Here is a 19,297-nt window from a genome sequence, read left to right as displayed (position 1 = left end):
CAGGACAGGAATAAAGATACAGACTTAGAGAATGGACTTGAGGACACGGGGAGGGGGAAGGGTAAACTGGGACGATGTGAGAGAGTAACACTGACATATATACACTCCCAAATGTAAAATAGCTAGCTAGTGGGAAGCAGCTGCATAGCACAGGGAGATCAGCTCAGTGCTTTGCAACCACGTAGAGGGGTGGGATAGGGAGGGTAGGAGGGGGAGGGAGACACAAGAGGGAGAGGATATGGGGATATATCTATGTATATAGCTGATTCACTCTGTTATACAGCAGAAACTAACACAACATTGAAAAGCAATTTTACTCCAATAAAGATGTTAAAAAAAAAAATGTCCGGGGTTTCCAAAACTGCATACTGAGGTTTTCTAAAGACATGACCTGAGGATGCCAGGGATCTGGTATTTGAAATGGTGCAGACGGCAATGCCCAAAATGAAAAGTCAGTTGCACATTGCATCTGGCTCACTCAGTAACATTTTTTTTTGCAACACATATTTATTGTCAACATTTAAATTTCATCTATTCAGGATTTCTGTTTCTCTTCAAACATGAGCAGAAATAGCAACTTTAGATTAAGAATCCCCCCATGGACCAATTTGCTGGGGGTGATGAGGGACCACCCCACTTAACCCCCCAGTTTGTCTACTCTCTATTACATGCTGGGCTTGGAGGCCAAAGGTCAGCAATCTTTTATTGTTACCCTGTGCTGTTTTTTTCTCCTAGAAGAGACATACTTTGCTTTTCCCAGTATGAAAATGAAAGAGAGTCCCAAAGGCCACAAGTTTCTCAGACCCTCTCTGCTTGCTTATTTATTTGACCTGGCCAGCTTCTATGTTTGATCCTTAAGTTAGTATGTCTATCAGGAAACTCAGCTTACCATCTACAGGGGGGAAAAAAAAGAGAACAGGATGGCTACTTATTATTGAGATTATTGTGTAATTAAATTTTTAGGGGACTTTGTACTCCTGCGACTGTTTTGAGTATTTTATCTCCCATAATAATCACAAATACTCTATATAGTAGGCCCCATTTCTCAGCTCCCACTTGGGAAAGCTGTTGTGTGGAGGGTTTCAACAGCCTGCCTGCAGTTCAATAGCCAGTGAAAGGCAGGTACGATGCCAAGTCTCCCTCTCCATATAGTCTTGGGTCTTTTCGTCCCGTTTTCATCCTTCCTAAGATCTTGGAGAAAATAAAAGAGCTACATCCAACACCCACGCTTCTCCAACATCGAAGAAGTTCCTGAGAATCTGATTCTCAACCTGTTTTACAGAGGAAACATTTGCTCTCCAATTAGCTCAGTAAAGCTTAACTCTTCTCTGAGTGTTGGTATCCTCAGGAAAAATCAGCAATACAGAAGTAGCCCACCCAATTCCCTCTTCGTGGAGCTTTCTGATGGGGCGGTTTCCAGATCCCTATATGTCATTCTACAGTCTTCTCTTATTGCCAAGTTCAAATGTCCTGGGTAATGGAATCCACATCCTCCATGATTTCATTAACTTTGGTCTCCTATAGCAGAGCCTCCTAACCTCATGTCTTATCGCGCTTAGGGTCTTGTCCTCGTCATCATCAGAAACTTTGCAGTTGCTTAAAGTTTTGTTGGATGACTGACAGGACTGAAGGAGAGCATGAATGTGATGCTGGCATGGAGAGTTATATTTTTCCATATGAAGGTGATCTCAAAATTTGATGGCTCTAGTAATGCATAATTTTGCTGAAGCCTAAGTTTGATGGTTTGTGAGAATGAATGAGGTAGCTAATGAATGAATCTCACCAATCAATTTTCTCATTTCCATGTGACTTTATTTGTCCTCACTTCTCTTTTTTCCCCCAGCTTTAACGAGGTATAACTGATAACTAAATGTGTCTATACTGAAGGATTGAAGGTGTACCATTTGTTGATTTGATATACATACACATTGTAAAATTTTTGCCACAATCCAGCTAATTAACATATCCATCATCTCACATAGCTACCGCTTTCTTTTTTTTCTTTTTGGTAGTGATAATGTCCTCTATTAACACAGTCATGCTTGTTAAGGATCTGAGAGGGCCCCATATATTTTCAGTTATGTTGGACTGCATTTTATGGGAAGTTTTACTTGTCGTGATGGTACTCATGAATTAAGGATTGAAAAAGCTTTGAAAACTACTTTCCTTGAATACCTAAATTCTCCACCATCTCCTCTGTAGAAGCCAATCATCTTTATGTAGTTAGGATCTGCCTTTTTTTTTTTTTTAAGTCAGTTCTACTGCGACTGCCCATCTAACCCTTAGGTACCATCCTCAGTCCATGTGACAGGATAAGCCCCTAAGTACCCCCTTTTGGGTACACAGATTAGAGACCCAGATGACATTTCTGGAAACTAAGAATGCATGGTTCCCTGGAATGGGATGTGGGATGTTTATGCCAACATACCAAACTGGGAATTTGGGGCTGCACCTTTAATAATCTTTCTGTTCCTGTAGCCGGTTGCTTGAGTGCAGTTCTGTAAGATGACAGGGGAAAGCGATGCACTCATAACACATGGGCATGGCCACAAGATTTTGTTATTTCATAATAAAAGAAAAAGGCTTCACTAATCACTCCATCTCCTCTAGCCTCAAATTTTACAGCTTTACCACAGGAAAACTATGTCTTTATAGGACTTCATGTGGACCCAGTACATCTAAAATGCTTAACGTAATGCCATACACTCAGTGTTCCAGAGATGTTGGCTATTAATAATTAGGCTTTGAATTGTGTCTCCAAGGCCCACAGGTCCAGTTTTCAGCCCCTGGGTGTGTCATTGATCAATAGCACTTTCTTTAAAATAAATATGCCTACATATGGCTTAAGGAATAATATTTGGCTTCCCTTGCTTTATTTTCTCACATAAGCAGCAGACATGAACACCTATGCATATGCATGAAAGCATGCGTGGTGCAAACACACACACACACACACACTCACACGCACACACAATTGCTACTTCATAATTAAAGGAAGTGCCCAGTAGTCACGTTGGTGTCATTGTGTACTAGCTCTGGCAAGTTGCAGAGCTATCATTTTTACCCAAGTAGAAAGTCTTCATGACATGTAACTCAGCGGTTTGCTTCATTTCATCACTGGGCATTCAAAGTCTATTGCAAAAATTTTCTATACCATTTAAGGTTATGTCTTGGGTTGTTGGAGCTGGGAAAAATGGGTCAGCAGAATAAATAATTCTTCTGGTCTTTCTCCTTAGATTGCTATTATATTGAGGGTATATTTCTGTTTAATTTTGCCCCTTTTAAAAATAAGAACAAACTGGCTTAGCCTAATTGGTAGCCATTTGCAGAAAGAAGAAAAACAAAAAAAAAAACCTACTGAATGCTTGTAGTATTGTTTATAACAGAAAAAAAAAAGTCAATCAGTATGTAAGGTGGGAATAAACCCATATATTCACTTTATGGGATATTATGTAACTACTAAAAAGAATGAATGTAGTCTGTATGTATTAACATTGAAAGAACTCCATATGACTTATAAAAGCCAATTAGAAATGATATGTACACCATGTTCATATAAAAGCATGCACACACTACTGTGAATGTTTTAAATATATACTGACTATATATATATATGTATACAAGAAAGTGCAAAATAAAGGTATAGACAATAATCTGAATAGTGGTAACTTCTGAGGAGGTAGCTGGGAAACCAAGGTGGCAGTAGTGTCATTCAAAATATATTTTAGCCTTTTCTTCCCCTCCTTTTTCCTTCTCTCCTTCCTCCCTTCCTTTCTCTCCCTCTCTTTCTTTCTTTTCCTTTTTTAATGTCTGTATTTCCATGTTTCATGTGTAATTAAAATGTTAAAAATGGAAAATTCCATAAATTTTTCCTTAAGACTGTAATAAAAATGTTATTTTAAAAAAATCTATAAAACAAAAAACAGTCTCACAATTCAACTCAACCATTAACATTTTGGTGTAATACCTACCTTAATTCAAATCATGCTGTACATATAATTTTCTTATTTTAAAATTTTTCATTCATTATGAGGCCCTTTGTAGTCTTCATCCTACTCATTTTAATGACTATAATATTCCACTAAGCTCTAACTTTAACTTTCTACATTACATTCTTTCTAATTCTGGTACAATTAAGTATGTGACTAGCATATCAGGAGCCTCCCTCCCCCCATATATCTTAAGAGACATTTTTTCTGAGAAGGATTAAAGAATCAAAATGTGTGAACATTTTAAATAACTCTTCATACATATTAAATCCTTATTATGAAGCATCTTGAGATGTCTTCTTCTAGAGCAAGGGCAGAAATGCCTTGTCCTGAAGGGGTCTGCAATACACAGCAACAGCCTCACCTGCCCCCAAATGCCACTGGTGGGCAACCAGTTCTCACTATGGAACTAACTGGTCATGAGGGACCCTCTAAGGCACTTTAAAAGCCTAATAGCTCCAGAGAAGATTCAAAGCCAGAACCAAATTCTGCAGTCCCACTTCTGGTGATGATTTAGTGATCAGTGAGGAGGTGGTGATGAAAAAACAAACAAACAAAACTTCCATCCTCCCTCAACTAACTCTAATAACAATAAATTAAATTACCCAAGTAATTCCCAAATAAGTACTGTATCTCAATCACATGGGAGTTATTATAGAGAGACTGAAAGAAGGACATGCACTCTTAACCTGAGAACTAAATTTGCTTTTGTCATGAAATTTATCTTATTGATTCAAGTGGTTCACTGTAGCAGGTCAGCAGCAAGGACACAGTAGCCATGCTGAGGCAAATATGGCTTGTTGAAACAGATTCCCCAGTTAAGTTACTTAATAGATTCTGAGGTAGAGACAATTTCTGTAAAAGGCCAATCTCTACTTACCATTTGTATAAGGGTTGACAGTCTTTTTATTTGTCATTACACGTGCTGTGGCATTATTTACCTAGTGCATAGAAAACTCAAATAAGCACATATTCCAGGGCCAGTCCACAGTTCAATTAGTTGCATGCATTATGACTGTGATTACTTATTAAAAAAAAAAAAAAAAACACCAAAAAAATGCATTTTAATTTATAAAAGGCAGTAGGTGCATAACAAAATCATACATTTTTATAATTACATTTACTTCATAACCATTTTAACTTAACAAATCATTTCAATAAAGCAATGTCATATCATTTAAAAGTTTAATAAGGAGACAGTAAAAGCAAATTAAAAGGAACTGCATAATTGAAGACTGAAAAGCATGCGTGTACTCCATGGTAACACAGAAACAATAAATATTTTTTAAACATAAAATAAGGTTCATATGAAGGAACATGCAGTGGAATAGAAGAGGGGAGAGACAAGGTACAAGGGAACATAAATGTCAAAAAAAGGACAAACAAGTTTTAGCCGTATGCAACACTTTAAGAGGGAAGAACCATCGGGAAGCAACATCTAGCATTCAACACTTGGAACAAGAGCCTTTTACATCGCAAGAATTAACAAAATCATTCAAGCTTTAAAGTCACAGCTAACAAAAGGATAAAAGAGAGGGTGCATTGTTTAACACAATATGGAGTTAACGATCTGAGTAAGATGTGCACTGGTCATATCTCAATCCAGTCAGTGCCTCCCAGGCTAGCTTAGAACGTACACTCAGTTACAGGCGTACCAATATCCAAAAAAATAGAGCATCAAGAAAACTTAATACAACAAGTCAAAAAAATTCACGTGGTATATATATGTATAGAGATATATCAGCACTAAATACGTGAAACGGCAGATGGATTTCACCACTTACCATTCACCACCATCGCCAGCATGGGTTTGTATACAGTTACCATGGTTACTGAGAGTTTGGTGAGGGGCCTAAGGGTTATCGTCGAGGGTGGGAGGAAATGAAAGGCAAAATATGCAACATCTTACTCCAAAGACTAAAGCATTTTTAACTGGTATTTTTTCTTTTTTTATTTTTATTTTTTTAAGTTTTAACAAATACGACCCTGTGGTCATTTTGAGGGAGAGTCAGTGGTAGAAAGAGCAAATTCTGAGTATTGGAATTTTAGTGTTTATTTTTTTCCATGAAGAACAGCCAGATATTGAACAGGAAATCCTGTTTGGTTATTCACTTTGTGATCAAAAGAATATAAAGTTCAAACTGACTTCTTAAAAGAGCAAAAAAAAAAAAGAAAGGTTTCATGACAAAAACCTCTCACTTTTTTTTTTTTTCCCAAACAATTGTTCTCTCGAACGCCATTTCTTTCACAATTTGGCTTAATTTGCACACCACTGTGGATCCCTCATCAACCCTGTAGTGGAAAGAAAAAGAAAAGAAAAAAAAAACCAAGAAACTGCTCTGTATTTTGTTTTGTTTGGCAACACTCTCTCCACTGCTTGGAATCTACTGCACCCATTGGTTATAAGACATGAAAAATAAAATAATTTTAAAAAACCCTTTCAGATTAACCTTTCTTTTGTCTCACTTTTGCCATCCACCTTTCAGCAGTAATAAGAGTAACATAATAAAGGAAAATTTTTTAAAAAGTAAGGCCAGTTTTCCTTTTTATATATAAATATATATATATAAACAATGAGAAGGGAGTAGGGTCACATACAAGACACAATGATGCATCTGAAACAACAAATGAGCGTGAAGCAGACACTTATCAAAAAGATGAAAAGGAAAATATTTTGGACATGCACCTCGATTTTACGGCCCTCTACCACGGTGCCGTGTAATTTCTCCCTCGCCCTGTCCGCATCGGCACTATTTTCGAAAGTTACGAAACCAAATCCCTGCATGCAGGAGGGAGAAGGGAAAACAACATGCAGATTATTATTTTCAGTCAACGACCACTGTGGAACGTTCTCTCGCTTTAATTTCTATTTCTTGTCCTGGCTTCAGTTCTGTAACATGCAAATTAGAGAAATTATAAGAGTACTAAAATGTGCAATAAGTAAGCGACAAATGTGAACAAGATTTTTGTTTTCTGTCACCCGTTAGCTGTCACCCCTGAAGAATTCAAAGAATGATACCAGAAATACCTTTCTAAATGTCACTACAGAAGAAAAGAAATCTAACGGAAAGAAAACGAGATCAAAATAAATGTACAGTGTCTTCACAGAGAAGAAAATGAAATAACGAGGAAAAAAAAGGGAACCACTTTCTTGACATGCAAATTAAGAAGAAAAGAAAAGAAAAAGGTGCACAAAATTCAACAATGAATGCCAGAATCTTCTAACATTGCCTACAGAGTCATGCTGTGTGGTTTTAAGACCATCTCTTCTCCATGCAGTTTTAGGGTTATTCAAATTTGTCAATTCTACAGCCTTTATGTCTCAAAAAATAAAAATTAGAAGCCTAAAAAAAAGGAAAGACCTTTTTTTATAATAAATCTTAAACTCTGATCTAATAAGCAAAATAATCCCATGAAATGAATAGAAATAAACATCAATTGATTAATAATGCAAACAGTTCAAGTAACATTTTTGTATTAATACTTCCCCTCTGACCCCACAAATAATATACATGCTTCAGAATTTGTCAACTTTCCCGACTACTTTATTAACCCAAAAGGGGAAAGTGTATTCATATGGTAAAGTCCTAAGACATTATGCTGGTATTCATTTATCAAATCAGCTGGTAGAAAATAAAGAAGCTCCTTTAATAGAATGTTATTTATAATAACACTCTGGGAACTTTTATTGATCAATAACAAATATAGCCTTTTCTGCACCACTGGCATATTTTGTTTAATATTTCAGCCTCAATAAACAACCCCCCAAACATCGCATTGTCAAAAAACCATCCTTTTTCTTCACTGACACTGTTCCTAAGAAGAGTACAGAAAATATGATACATTATTTTTAAAACCCCTAAAAATATTTGTACATCTTGTTCAGAAATATACACCAACCGTTTGAAACAATTCCAGTGCAAATATGCCCAGCTCATTCTGGTCTTCACAGTGTAAACTGGGTGAAATAATGCAACGTGCCAGGACTCCTCTTTGTGTTCGGTAATCTTTACACAAAGGAAAAATGCTAGCTTTAAGCTTAGCTGGGGCAGTAGGACAGTCTGTCCTACTAATGAAATAGACCGTCACTACAAATCACAGCTAGTCATTAGCTGTTAACTCTCAGATCCTCATTAGATTGCTAAAGGGATGTCTGAAACTCAGGGTATTTAGAGAGCTGTTACCCAGTGCTTTAACGAAGAGAGAACTTTCCAATATTAAGATGGGCTCATGTATAGAGGAAACTAGCTGTGGATGTGTTCAAGTTAGATTAGATAATTACCTGATAGAGAAAAAAAATTATTCACTTGAGGGATTAGGCTGAATGACCCTTCATACTTCCCACAGTGAGGGTCCATGATTAGGGTAGGTCTGAACTATTTGATTAACCTAATAAGGTTACATGCTTAGAAGGACGCTACTTAGTTCTGTACATCACTGGTAGGATGCCCACATTTGGTACTCAAAGATACGGTGCCGATTAGTTTTGAAATAATAGCTCTTCAACAGGCAAAAGACAGAAATTGGGGGAGGGGGTCGCTCTATTTGATGGCTCTGACTCTTAGCCAGTGGATCCCACACTTAGTTGTACATCAGAAGGAACTGGAGAGCATATTAAACATTCAGATTCCTGAGCCCTGACCCATATCTATCGGACCAGAATCCCAGAGTGGAGCCCAGAAATCTGCCGACAAAGTTACCTATGTGGCTCAGCAATTGGGTTTCCATGGCGTCTCATACCACGAAGCACCATCAAAAGGATTCAGTTCTTTGAATGAAGTAGAATATTACACTGCCAGTTTCTATAGAGCAATTTAGGGAGTGGAGTGAGTTTTTGAGATGAATATCTATCTGACTTGGTGATTCGTATCTTAAACCTAGGGGTCAGCCAAAATCATAGGAATGTTCTCTGCCTGACCTCTAAGCCCAGTGCTCTAGCATCCATAGCCATGCCATACATTTAATAAGTAATTAGGGAAACTAGGACTCCAGCTCTATCTGGGGCAATTCTCTCACTTGGCAAGGAAAGGAAATCCACAGTCCAATGTGATTTATCGATGGAGGGCTTGGTGGCATCACTGCTGTCGATAGGCACTGACAGTTGGTGTCACCGCAGTGCTGGAAAGAACATAGGCAGGAGAAACTCAAACATGCCACCCACCTGTCTAACACGATCCCAACGAATTGAGTCATTGTGATTCTGGTCTGATCCCAGGGCAAACCATACTGGCCTAAAATCTGCATCATGTATGTCAGGGAGAGGTGAAAGTGAAGATAAAAATTAATTCTGAACCCCAAGTTCATAAACTAAAAAGGAATTCTACTCCATTTTCACTTTCCTTTGAAGTAAAAAAAATATGTTGCTTCTCTTTATTATTATTTTTACTCTCATTATTTTCTGCTAAACTTTCTTTTTTTTTTTTTTTTTTTTTGAGTGGCTCATTTCAACCTTCTGAGATGCCTAGTTGAGACCTGGCAAAGCTGGGTTCATGAAGACCTTGCTCCAGCCTCATTCCCCCAAATACCAAAGGGATTCTCCTACGCGTACCATTGGACATTCCTACCTCCCACCCAGGTAAGAAGTGCTATGATATTCCTGGGTCAGAAGATGGCCAGATTCTCATCTGGGGAGCTACACCATAACCAGAGACCACCAGCTGGCCATTTTTAGGCGCCCTCTCCATCAGGCACAGGTGCTGTTTCTTTTGACCTGCCTCGTGGTCAGAATTCTATCTTAAGCTAAATGTAACTTGCAGAATATTCTTAAAATATTTTGAATTGGGGGCTTCCCTGGTGGCGCAGTGGTTGAGAGTCCGCCTGCCGATGCAGGGGATACGGGTTCGTGCCCCGGTCCGGGAGGATCCCGCATGCCGCGGAGCGGCTGGGCCCGTGAGCCATGGCCGCTGAGCCTGCGCGTCCGGAGCCTGTGCCCCGCAGCGGGAGAGGCCACAGCAGTGAGAGGCCCGCGTACCACAAAAAAAAAAAAAAAAAAAAAAAAAAATATTTTGAATATTTTTATCTCAGTCTTAAAAAGGGGATCAAAAGACGCACCTTCTGGACTTGGCCTGGAGAGCACAGGGAGGCACTGAGTGCAATGCAATAACCCTGTAAAGATCAAGTGTGCAGGAGGGGCTGTATGGGGGGAGTCAAACGCTCCCTAAGCGCTGGAGGAGAGACACTGCTTCCCAGGGTTTAACTTAACAGAGAAGGGGGAGCTAAGAGAAGGTGCAATCCTTCAGGAGAAGAGAATCTGGGATATTTGTGCCCTATGATGGGAAGGCATGACCCCTAGGCAGATAATGGCAACCCCTAACGCGGACCGGCCGTGACTTGCTTATTTTTAAATCTTTTTGTGAAACATAAATTCTGATCTTCCCGTATCCCAGTTATTTTTCTACTTTAGTCTTGTGGGATATATTTAGGAGATATCTTCCCTTTTTGTAGTAATACAAATACAATATTTTATAGCTGAAATAAAGGCTCTGAAGCATCCAGGATGGATGCATGCGCTGACTTTTCATCTTACATGAAAATCTGATTCCACTAGTTTCTGGTGCAGAGAACTCCTATCACCTAGAAGAGGAGAGCTGTTGATAAGGGTCTCAAGGCTCATTTCCCTGTGGGACTAAGGGCTTTATGACCCACTTGTTCCCAATCGCCTCTTCACAAGCAGTCCCTTCTCCCTGGAAGACCATCTTCCCTCCTTCCCTTCCCTGGGAAACCCTGACTCATCTTTTTCTCACAGCTTAAATGTCACTTCTCCCAGAAGCCCTCCCAGCTTCCAACAAGAGTGGTCTGCCTGCTTGGAGTCTCAGCAGCCTCTTCTTTGCTAAAGAACACAGCAAACTCTATTGCGTTTGTTTGTCTTAAGGATCCGTCTCTCAGGCTACTCTGGAAAGTCTGTGAGAACAGGAAGCGCTTCTGTCTCGCTGACGTCCTATTCACCAATCTTGTACTGGAATGCAACCAATACTATAGACATCACTGAATGAAAGAGCAGACTGCATTTCCTAGGTCTATGAAAAAGTAGTTATCTCTGGCTGCAACCCCCAAATAAAATGTTTCAGAGGTAAACACAACATTTTAAAATCTCCTAAAAGGAAAAATGAATGATAGTATCTCTCACCTGAAATGCTATCTCATTCTATTTTCCAAGTCTGGCAGATCTTTTCTGAAAGTGATTTCCTTGTTTACTTGCTATTCTTCTATACATGAACTTGTATATTATACATCCCCAGGATGATATAGATACTGCTTGTGTGCATATAGGTGTATATGCACAGGCGCACGCACACACACACCAAACACCCACGCTGAGCCACCCACATTGAGCATTGAGTGGCTGTCTTGGGATGGTTCCCAAACAGGATGGCCAGAAGGTCAGCTCCTAGCTTGTAAGGGCTCCCCCATTTCCTGGCTGCTTCTCCAGTACCAAAGGATGAAAATCAGGTCATACCAACAGTTCAGGTTTCTCGACCATTAAAGTGCAAATGTTCCTTTAAATAAGACCTTTTCCCGCAAAGGATAACGTCAAAGTACGAAAGAAAGATATCCCTGTGTGAGCTGTTTCCTTCATTCAGCAGTTCCCAACTGGACTGTCTCCATGACATTCCAGTGGTACCAGTCAGCTCCCACACCTGCAAGACCAGTTCTTTCAGAGGGAGCAAACCCACTGAGAGAGGCTATTTTTTGAGGTTCTTAATCAAAAAAAAAAAAAAAAAGGCTTCACAGCTTCACAAAATCAATCTCTCCATGCAGCAAATTTAAATGGTCTTATTCCTAAAGCCCTAGAGACAGGCTAATCACGAGAACGAGGGAAGAAGTCTTAAAAATAGCACCATTGTCCTTTCAAAATAGCAAACGATATTCTTCTAATGTCCTTAAACAGCTCTTGAAAAAAATTAAATAGCTTCCTCCAACTTGCAAAAGTTACAAAACAAAGTACACATGGAATATATATTAAAAAAAAAAAAAAAAAAAACACCTTTAAAGGCAGCAGTGCTAGGACTCAGGATTAGAAGAAAGTTGGCCAACATCTTCTATAACTTTGCCCAGAATACATCAGTCCTGAGTGAAAGGGATCAGGCACATTTTTCTCTTAATGCACTTGACTTTGCACATATAGAAATAGTACCTGTAATGCTTTTCACACCAGAGCAGAAAGAGAGTTAGCTTATTTTTCCCCCAGCCTGGAGGTCAAACTACTGACAAATTACAAGGATGACTGTAAAACACCTGAAATTACAGAAGAATGATGAGCTCCCTAAAGTAGCAAAACCAGAGAGTATAATGAACTGATTTTTCTTTTTTGGTTTTTTACACTCATCTGGCATATCACAACACTATTTTGACTGTGGAAAAGAGAATACTGGCATTTTCTTTCTTCAATTCAATCAGCATTATCCTATTCGGTTAATACTAAACCTATTTAGGACAGAGAGGGTACAGACTGTCCAAGGAATCATAAAGGATTGCTTTGTGGGGAGGAAATGGTTACCATACCCAGGAGACTGGCTCTTGCCTCCTTAGGTAAAACCTGTTCTTCTTAGTGACCCTCCTGGATGCTGGCTTGTCCCAAATTGCCTGTGTACCAAAAGCTCTGGGGCTGAACCCGGGCTCTCTCTGTGCTTGGTAATCAACTTCTCTCCATCCCCACTTTCACAGCCTGGGGATGTGAAGGCACCTGGCAGATGGAAACCAGGAATGTTATTGAATGTGTTCACTTTCTAGTTCCTCATGTCAATATCTGAGTCTTTTGCAGCATCCTTCCCTGTTACCACAGTATCTGCTGCTGCTCTGCCAAATGCACTGCTTTTCCTCCAGGGAGATTCTGATGGCTCTCTTGCATTTTCCATCAATGCAGGTAGGAGGAGGATGCTTTAGCAACCCCGAAGCCCCAGGGGGCAAAGGGCTAGTTTGCATTCAAACGAAGCATGGGCGTGTGTAGAAAACAGGAAGACAAAGGGTTTATCAGTTTAACCACAGCCCTGGTACGTCTGTTAAAACACAGATTGCTGGGCCCCAATTTCTGAGGATCTGATTCAATAAGGTCTGGGTTGGACCCTGAGAATCTGCATTTCTAAATTCCCAGGTCGTGCTGCCCGTCTGGATACTGCTCTTAGATGACCACTGATACAGAAGATGTTTTGGAAGAGTTGGGCTTTTTTTTTTTCTACCAACCTATTTCCATTTCGAAGTTGCTGGAGTTTGCCCACATAACCTCTGATTTTTACTAACACTGTTAGCTCCAAGAAAATCTACTTAAAAATTGGTTTCCCAGAAAAGAAAAAAAAAAAAGCTAACTAAAAGCAACGGCAAATTGCAAAATGTGGGTGGGTACACAGACTAATGGATCAAGTTTTACTCAAAAGGTTGGTGTATATGAGATTTTCTCCCCTACAACCCAGGAAAAGAACTGCACTTTATTAATACAGAATAATCACATATTTACCTGCTCATGAGACTATCAACTCACTTTTTAATATAAAGAACATAATTATCACTGAAAAACAAAAATGTAGCAACAACATTATTTTTTTAAGCATGGGTAGTTTTCCTCTGGAAAATTGATATATAGACATCTACAGATATATATAAAACAGCAATTTAAAATTACCCCCTCCTACATTTTAAACTGAATCCAATGTAGTCCCCACCATTTTGGAAACAGGAGGTGGTCCCTAAAGGAATTCCCACGGAAGTGTATTTTCACAACGTACTGATTAAAACAGTGCAGTTGTTTCCCCGTATTTATAACAAGCGTTTCAACATAAGCTAAACAATTCTAAAGTGAATGAAGTTGCTTACCTTTGAGCCTCGCTCATTAAAAATAATTTCAACATCTAAGATTTTACCAAATTGCTGTAAAGAAATAGAAATATTTTATAAGCAAGAAGAGAAACACACTGAATCATATTATCCACATGGGTAATTGTGCCCCAAGTCAGAATTTGCTTTCTCTTTTAATATCAATGATATACATTTTATGCTGTTCTTTCATTAAACGATGCACTTGAACGAAGAGAAAATACAACCGCATGTATTATTTCCAAATTATGGCATATCCCATCATATAAGCTATCGGAATAGGGGCCCAGTACCAAGTATGGAACCAAGAGGTTAATTCCACTTATCTTTCTTGATATGCCAGTGATTGCCTTCCCAGGCACTGAGCAGCAAAGATTAAAAACAGCTAGTATATACAAGGACTCTTCTAGGCTATGTCACTAGCCACTGGGCAAAGCACCCTTGGTGAAGTGGGATTTTGATAGCAAAATATCTGACTAGAATGGGATGTTGAGGATTTTGGACCTTCGTTCTGCAAAAGCCAGGAGCAGCCAGGCCATAAAAGAGAAGTAAAGATAAAAGGAAGATCCACTACACAGACACCCATCACAAGCAAGAAACCAGCACAGTCGTGGTCTATCCTCAGGCTGAAATGTACTTCTTTCAAGATGATTCTCCATGTTGTTAAACAAACAGATTTTAGACAATTAGCGTGAACAGGCTTTATAAAAAGCAGAAGAAACTCAACATATTCAAATCTAGAAACAAAGTTTCAGAGGACAAATACATTAAGTAGCCTGATAAAATACAAATGTTTAGTTAAATTTAAATGTCAGATTTTTCAGGATAAGTGTACCCCACACAATATTTGGGACATACTTATACTTAATAAAATATTTGTTATCTGAAATTCAAATTTTTGATATTGTGTCTTGTATTTTGTAATTTAGTACAACTAGTAACAGACTACCCTAGTAGTCCTAGTGACAAATGCACATCAGTCTATAATTCACACTTAAAAAATGGGAACATGGACCCCGCTCCAAAAGCATCTGATAATTCAAAATCCTTTTCCCTGATGCTGGAATCCTTTCTGTTTCCTTAGATCGCATGAAGTCGAATGGGCATTTTTTGAGTGTGGTCTGTTCTACATGAGTACAGTACAGGTGGGAGACAGTAGTGCAAAAGTGTGTGACAAGGCCCAGGGGACAATCAGATAGAAATTTTACCCTGATGCAGAATGAGAGCAAATGCCTGTTTCAGTGATCAAAAAACAAACAGAACAACATAAAGTAAAATTTCCATCCTCTTTTTCCCTGATTTTGAGCTTTCCTATTGTTCCATTTGCTTTTGCAGCCTGAATTTTTAATGCATCTTTTATAAGCCTAGGAGATTCTGTATTCTGTCTCTCGCCGCTGGGTGGAAAGCCTTAAGCAGCCTCTGTGTAGCAGAGGATGGAGCCATGGGGAGGGAGGGGCAGGAGAGAAAGGGAACAATTAGATACAGAGAATTAGGGGCAGCTTGACTGGCCCATGTGCACCACTCACAGAATACTGGGAGGCCCGGAGAGTAAGTGTCAAGAAGGTCTTACTGAGATTCAAAAAAAAAAAAAAAAAAGAAAAAAAAATTGGAATATACAGAGGCTATCCTCTGGAATGCACCAATAAATGTACATTACTCAGAAAGACAGAAAAACATATGTATGCTCCAGTCGAATATAAATAGCTCAAAATCTTGAAATGAAAGTAGTTTTGACTATGAGAAAAAGAAACCCAAAGCTAAGTCATCTTGGGCCACGGAAATGTGCCCATCCCTCAGGATATGTACCCATCCAGGGGATTACAGACGTGAATTCTTCTTGTGGAGCAGAAGTGCTTCTCTACTTCATAGAGAAGTGAAGGATAGGAAGAAATCAAGAAGAGAAGGCTCGGGCTTCCCTAGTGGTGCAGTGGTTGAGAGTCCGCCTGCCGATGCAGGGGACACGGGTTCGTGCCCCGGTCCGGGAAGATCCCACATGCCGCGGAGCGGCTGGGCCCGTGAGCCATGGCCGCTGAGCCTGCGCGTCCGGAACCTGTGCTCCGCAACGGGAGAGGCCACAACAGTGAGAGGCCCGCGTACCGCAAAGGCTCAACCAGGAGAGAAGATGGAAGGTCTACATCGCCAGCATGCCGTATGGAAATACCAAGAAACACGCAGCTAACTCACCCTGTAATTTGTGGACACTAAACTATTCTTTTGGTCAAGAGAAGATTCTTCTACTGCATTTCCCGTGCCCTAGATTTGGGCGGAGAAAATCGTTAAAAATAGAAGATAATTTTCAGATTTGGGAAATGCAGGATCTGCCATTGAGAGGTGAAGTGAATTTCATAGTTTAAAAGTCCTCCAGCTTTGTGAACTCCTCAGAAGCCATAATTCTGATATAACCTCCTTAGAATATTCAGTCCAGACAGATGCTATCATATTTGCTTCAGGCCTGAGAGGCTGGAAGCACACACATTTATGGATAGAGAAGCTTGAAAAGGACTTCCTCTAAAACCATGAAGCAAATGTCATCCATGGAACATTCTCTAAGCAGTCAACACAAAAACACTTCCTTTAAAATCAGATCTGGTTGAGACAGAACCAATCAAAAAGTAATCTTCACATGTGTCATTTCCTAAATGGAACAATGGCACCATATGCCCTGAAATGGTTCCCAATGTTTGCCTCTTTGGCAGTTGCCACTGGGCGGGAAGATCCTCAAAGCCAGTGAAACAAGCCATAAGAAGAATGCTGATGTAAGCCCCCTTCCTAAGGCAGTTGTGTACTATATTTATAGTATCAACAGTTTAATTGGGAAGTTTGCTACTAATGATGTAAACACAGCTGGCACATTTTCAATTTAAATAGACACAACTCATTCGCAGACATAACTAGGATTTGTTTGCTCAACACCAACATTCAGCCGTGTTCAACAACGTCTCAGAATCGAGGCGAGGTGTTTCGATAGCTGTGTCAAGGATAAAATCCAGGAGCTCATAGGCACACTCTTGGGCAAATAGGCACCACCCATTTTTAGATATTCTCAGATCAAATAACATTTCTCTGAAAACCTCTGAAAAGTGTTCAGTGGATACAGTATAAAACATGAAAGTAAAGCTTAGTTCAAAGAGTGTGCATGGAGGCTAAGAAAAGGCATCACCCCAGTTATCTTAGGGTCGGCTTTATGTTTTGGATGCAGAAGAGAAGGCAACATGCCATGTCCGAAAACATCTCTATTTTGTTATACATCAAAGGTGATCGAGAAAGCTTCTTTTCTTTTCTAATGAAAGCTTCTTTTGTATGTTCTGAAAGTCATGTAATCTGTGTCTGGTGACAATAGAGAACTCAGTGGATCATATTCACGCCCCAAAGGCCTGTATTTTGATAACGAAAGCAAGGCTGTGACCTTGACAAGGGAGTGGTAAAATCTGAAGCCAGTACTCACTTGAGTAGCTGTTTCTGAAGACAATTCTATAATGAAATGCCTTGTATCAGAGGTCTGGATCTATAATAACCACCTCTCTCACACTGCAAATGCTTACTATTAAATATTAGGTTAAATTGAGCTTTTTATTCAAGAGCAAGACATTGTGATTAATTTGGTGGAAATCCATACATTGCTTTCATGGGTTCATTGAAAATTCAAACGGAAAGGAAACGCATGCTCTGACATGATCAAGAAGTAGTTAGCTGGGGCCAGAACCAACATCCCTTCCAGGGAAACATCCAGAACCAAGGCCCCTGATAATATAAGAGATCCCATTCACTCACACGCCAACTGGTGTTTTAAAAAGACTCTGGCTTCTGCTTTGGATGTTGTGGCCACATCATTTTTTGACTAAGGAATGTTCCATCTAAAAAAGAAAAAAAAAAAAAAAAAACCCCAGGAAATGTAGGATGACCTGGATGATTTAATGCCAAACACTGGAACAAATTTATCCGAAAGAGGAGAAAGTAAAGAATATAAAGTGGGGCTTCCCTGGTGGCGCAGTGGTTGGGAGTCCGCCTGCCAATGCAGGGGACACGGGTACGTGCCCCGGTCCGGGAGGATGCCACATACCGCGGAACGGCTGGGCCCGTGAGCCATGGCCACTGAGCCTGCCCGTCCGGAGCCTGTGCTCTGCAACACGAGAGGCCACAACAGTGAGAGGCCCGCGTACTGACAGAGACACTAAAGCCACACATTAAAAATAAAATGTTGAGGCACCTGCGGTAACCATTAGGCCTGCAGGGGTTGCAAGCTTCACGGCTGAATTATTCATGGTTACAGAAGTTGTTCTAAACACTGCCAGATTTTAGGCAGTTTGAAAAAGGAGGCTGTTTTTCCATTGGGTTTTGGTTTTGGTTTGAAATCCCCATGGCCATATGGAACAAAAGAGACCAAGAAGAGAAACGCAAACATCTTTGTGAGGGTTTTTCTCTGCCATCTCACTCCTTGTAGCCCCTGCCAGAGTGAAGGGACCAGGGCAAAACATAGCAACAAAAGGAGAGATGACATCTCATGTCTCAATGACTTGGAAAACACCTGATTGGGAGTAAAATGTAATTTCTTAGAGTGACTATGAACTGAAAGAGGAAACCACGTTTAATTCTCTCAACTGGAGTGGAGGAACCAATCAGAATGTTTACAGATGCCTTTTCATGTGATTCACGCCGCTAAATGTATCACATAACCAGATGGGTGTGCTGCCACCCAGGTTTGGCCAGGAAGGATAGATTTTTGCAGTATTAAAATTCCATGGCTTCAGAATGGTGGTTGTAAACCAAGGACGTCTCAGAGTTATTGCAGAGTCCAGGAATCCGTAGGTCCCCCATGATTTTTATGGACAAAACCCACGAAAAAATCTTGCATACTTTAAAAATTGGACAGAGAGGCAGTTTGTGATGAACTGAATTAATTTCAGAATTACTGAATGCTGCAGTTTCTGAATAGATAGATAGATCCTAAGTGTAGCTATCATCTTGTCAAATCGACATCTTGTCAGTTGCTTGAAAATTTTGACTTAACAAAAAGTAGCTCTGAAACTAGTAGATTTTGATCAAGGTTTGACAACCGGTAGCACGATCCGTCTTTTGGCAAGACTTCGCTCTATGCCACCTGTTCTACCCCGATAAGAATAGAGAGGCTCCGATATTCACACAAGCAGGATCTCTTCTTCGGAGTCTAGCTGTGAATATTTTGAATACCTTAGCAGTGTAGCCCTCTGGTAACTTTCAAGATAACAAAGAAGACCAGGGGGGACAGAGCATCCTCAGGGGTGGGAGTTAGGGTGTGTTGCAATGAGTGACACCGGAAAAGAGCATAGGATGGTCATTAAGAGGACCAAATTCAAAGCCAGCATCCCAGTGACACTTGATGAATTAAGACACATTGAAGAGCAAGACAACTTCTGAACCTGACGTGGCAAAAGGGATCTAATTCTTCGGGCTGTTGATCATTCAAACCTGGTCTCACTGCTTTACTTACACACACTTAACCTTGGCTTTAACTCTGAATGTTC

The 19,297-nt window shown here is 39.9% G+C and overlaps 1 protein-coding gene across 50 annotated transcripts in view; it reads right to left on the bottom strand.

The window, feature by feature from the left end:
- RBFOX1 (RNA binding fox-1 homolog 1) overlaps positions 1-19,297 on the bottom strand; it is a 2,224,270-nt gene that overhangs the window by 116,587 nt on the left and 2,088,386 nt on the right. For all 50 annotated transcript variants that reach the window (XM_067013731.1, XM_067013735.1, XM_067013738.1 and 47 more), the window contains 3 exons: positions 13,797-13,850; positions 6,676-6,768; positions 4,870-4,930 (listed from right to left, as the gene is read on the bottom strand). In XM_067013731.1, coding sequence (XP_066869832.1) covers positions 4,870-4,930; positions 6,676-6,768; positions 13,797-13,850 — 208 coding nt within the window. The remainder of the gene's footprint in view (positions 1-4,869; positions 4,931-6,675; positions 6,769-13,796; positions 13,851-19,297) is intronic.

Source organism: Kogia breviceps, chromosome 14 (assembly GCF_026419965.1).
Source record: "Kogia breviceps isolate mKogBre1 chromosome 14, mKogBre1 haplotype 1, whole genome shotgun sequence".
Taxonomy (NCBI): domain Eukaryota; kingdom Metazoa; phylum Chordata; class Mammalia; order Artiodactyla; family Physeteridae; genus Kogia; species Kogia breviceps.
Note: the sequence above shows the minus strand (reverse complement) of the source record. Positions and strands in the feature narration are given on the sequence as shown.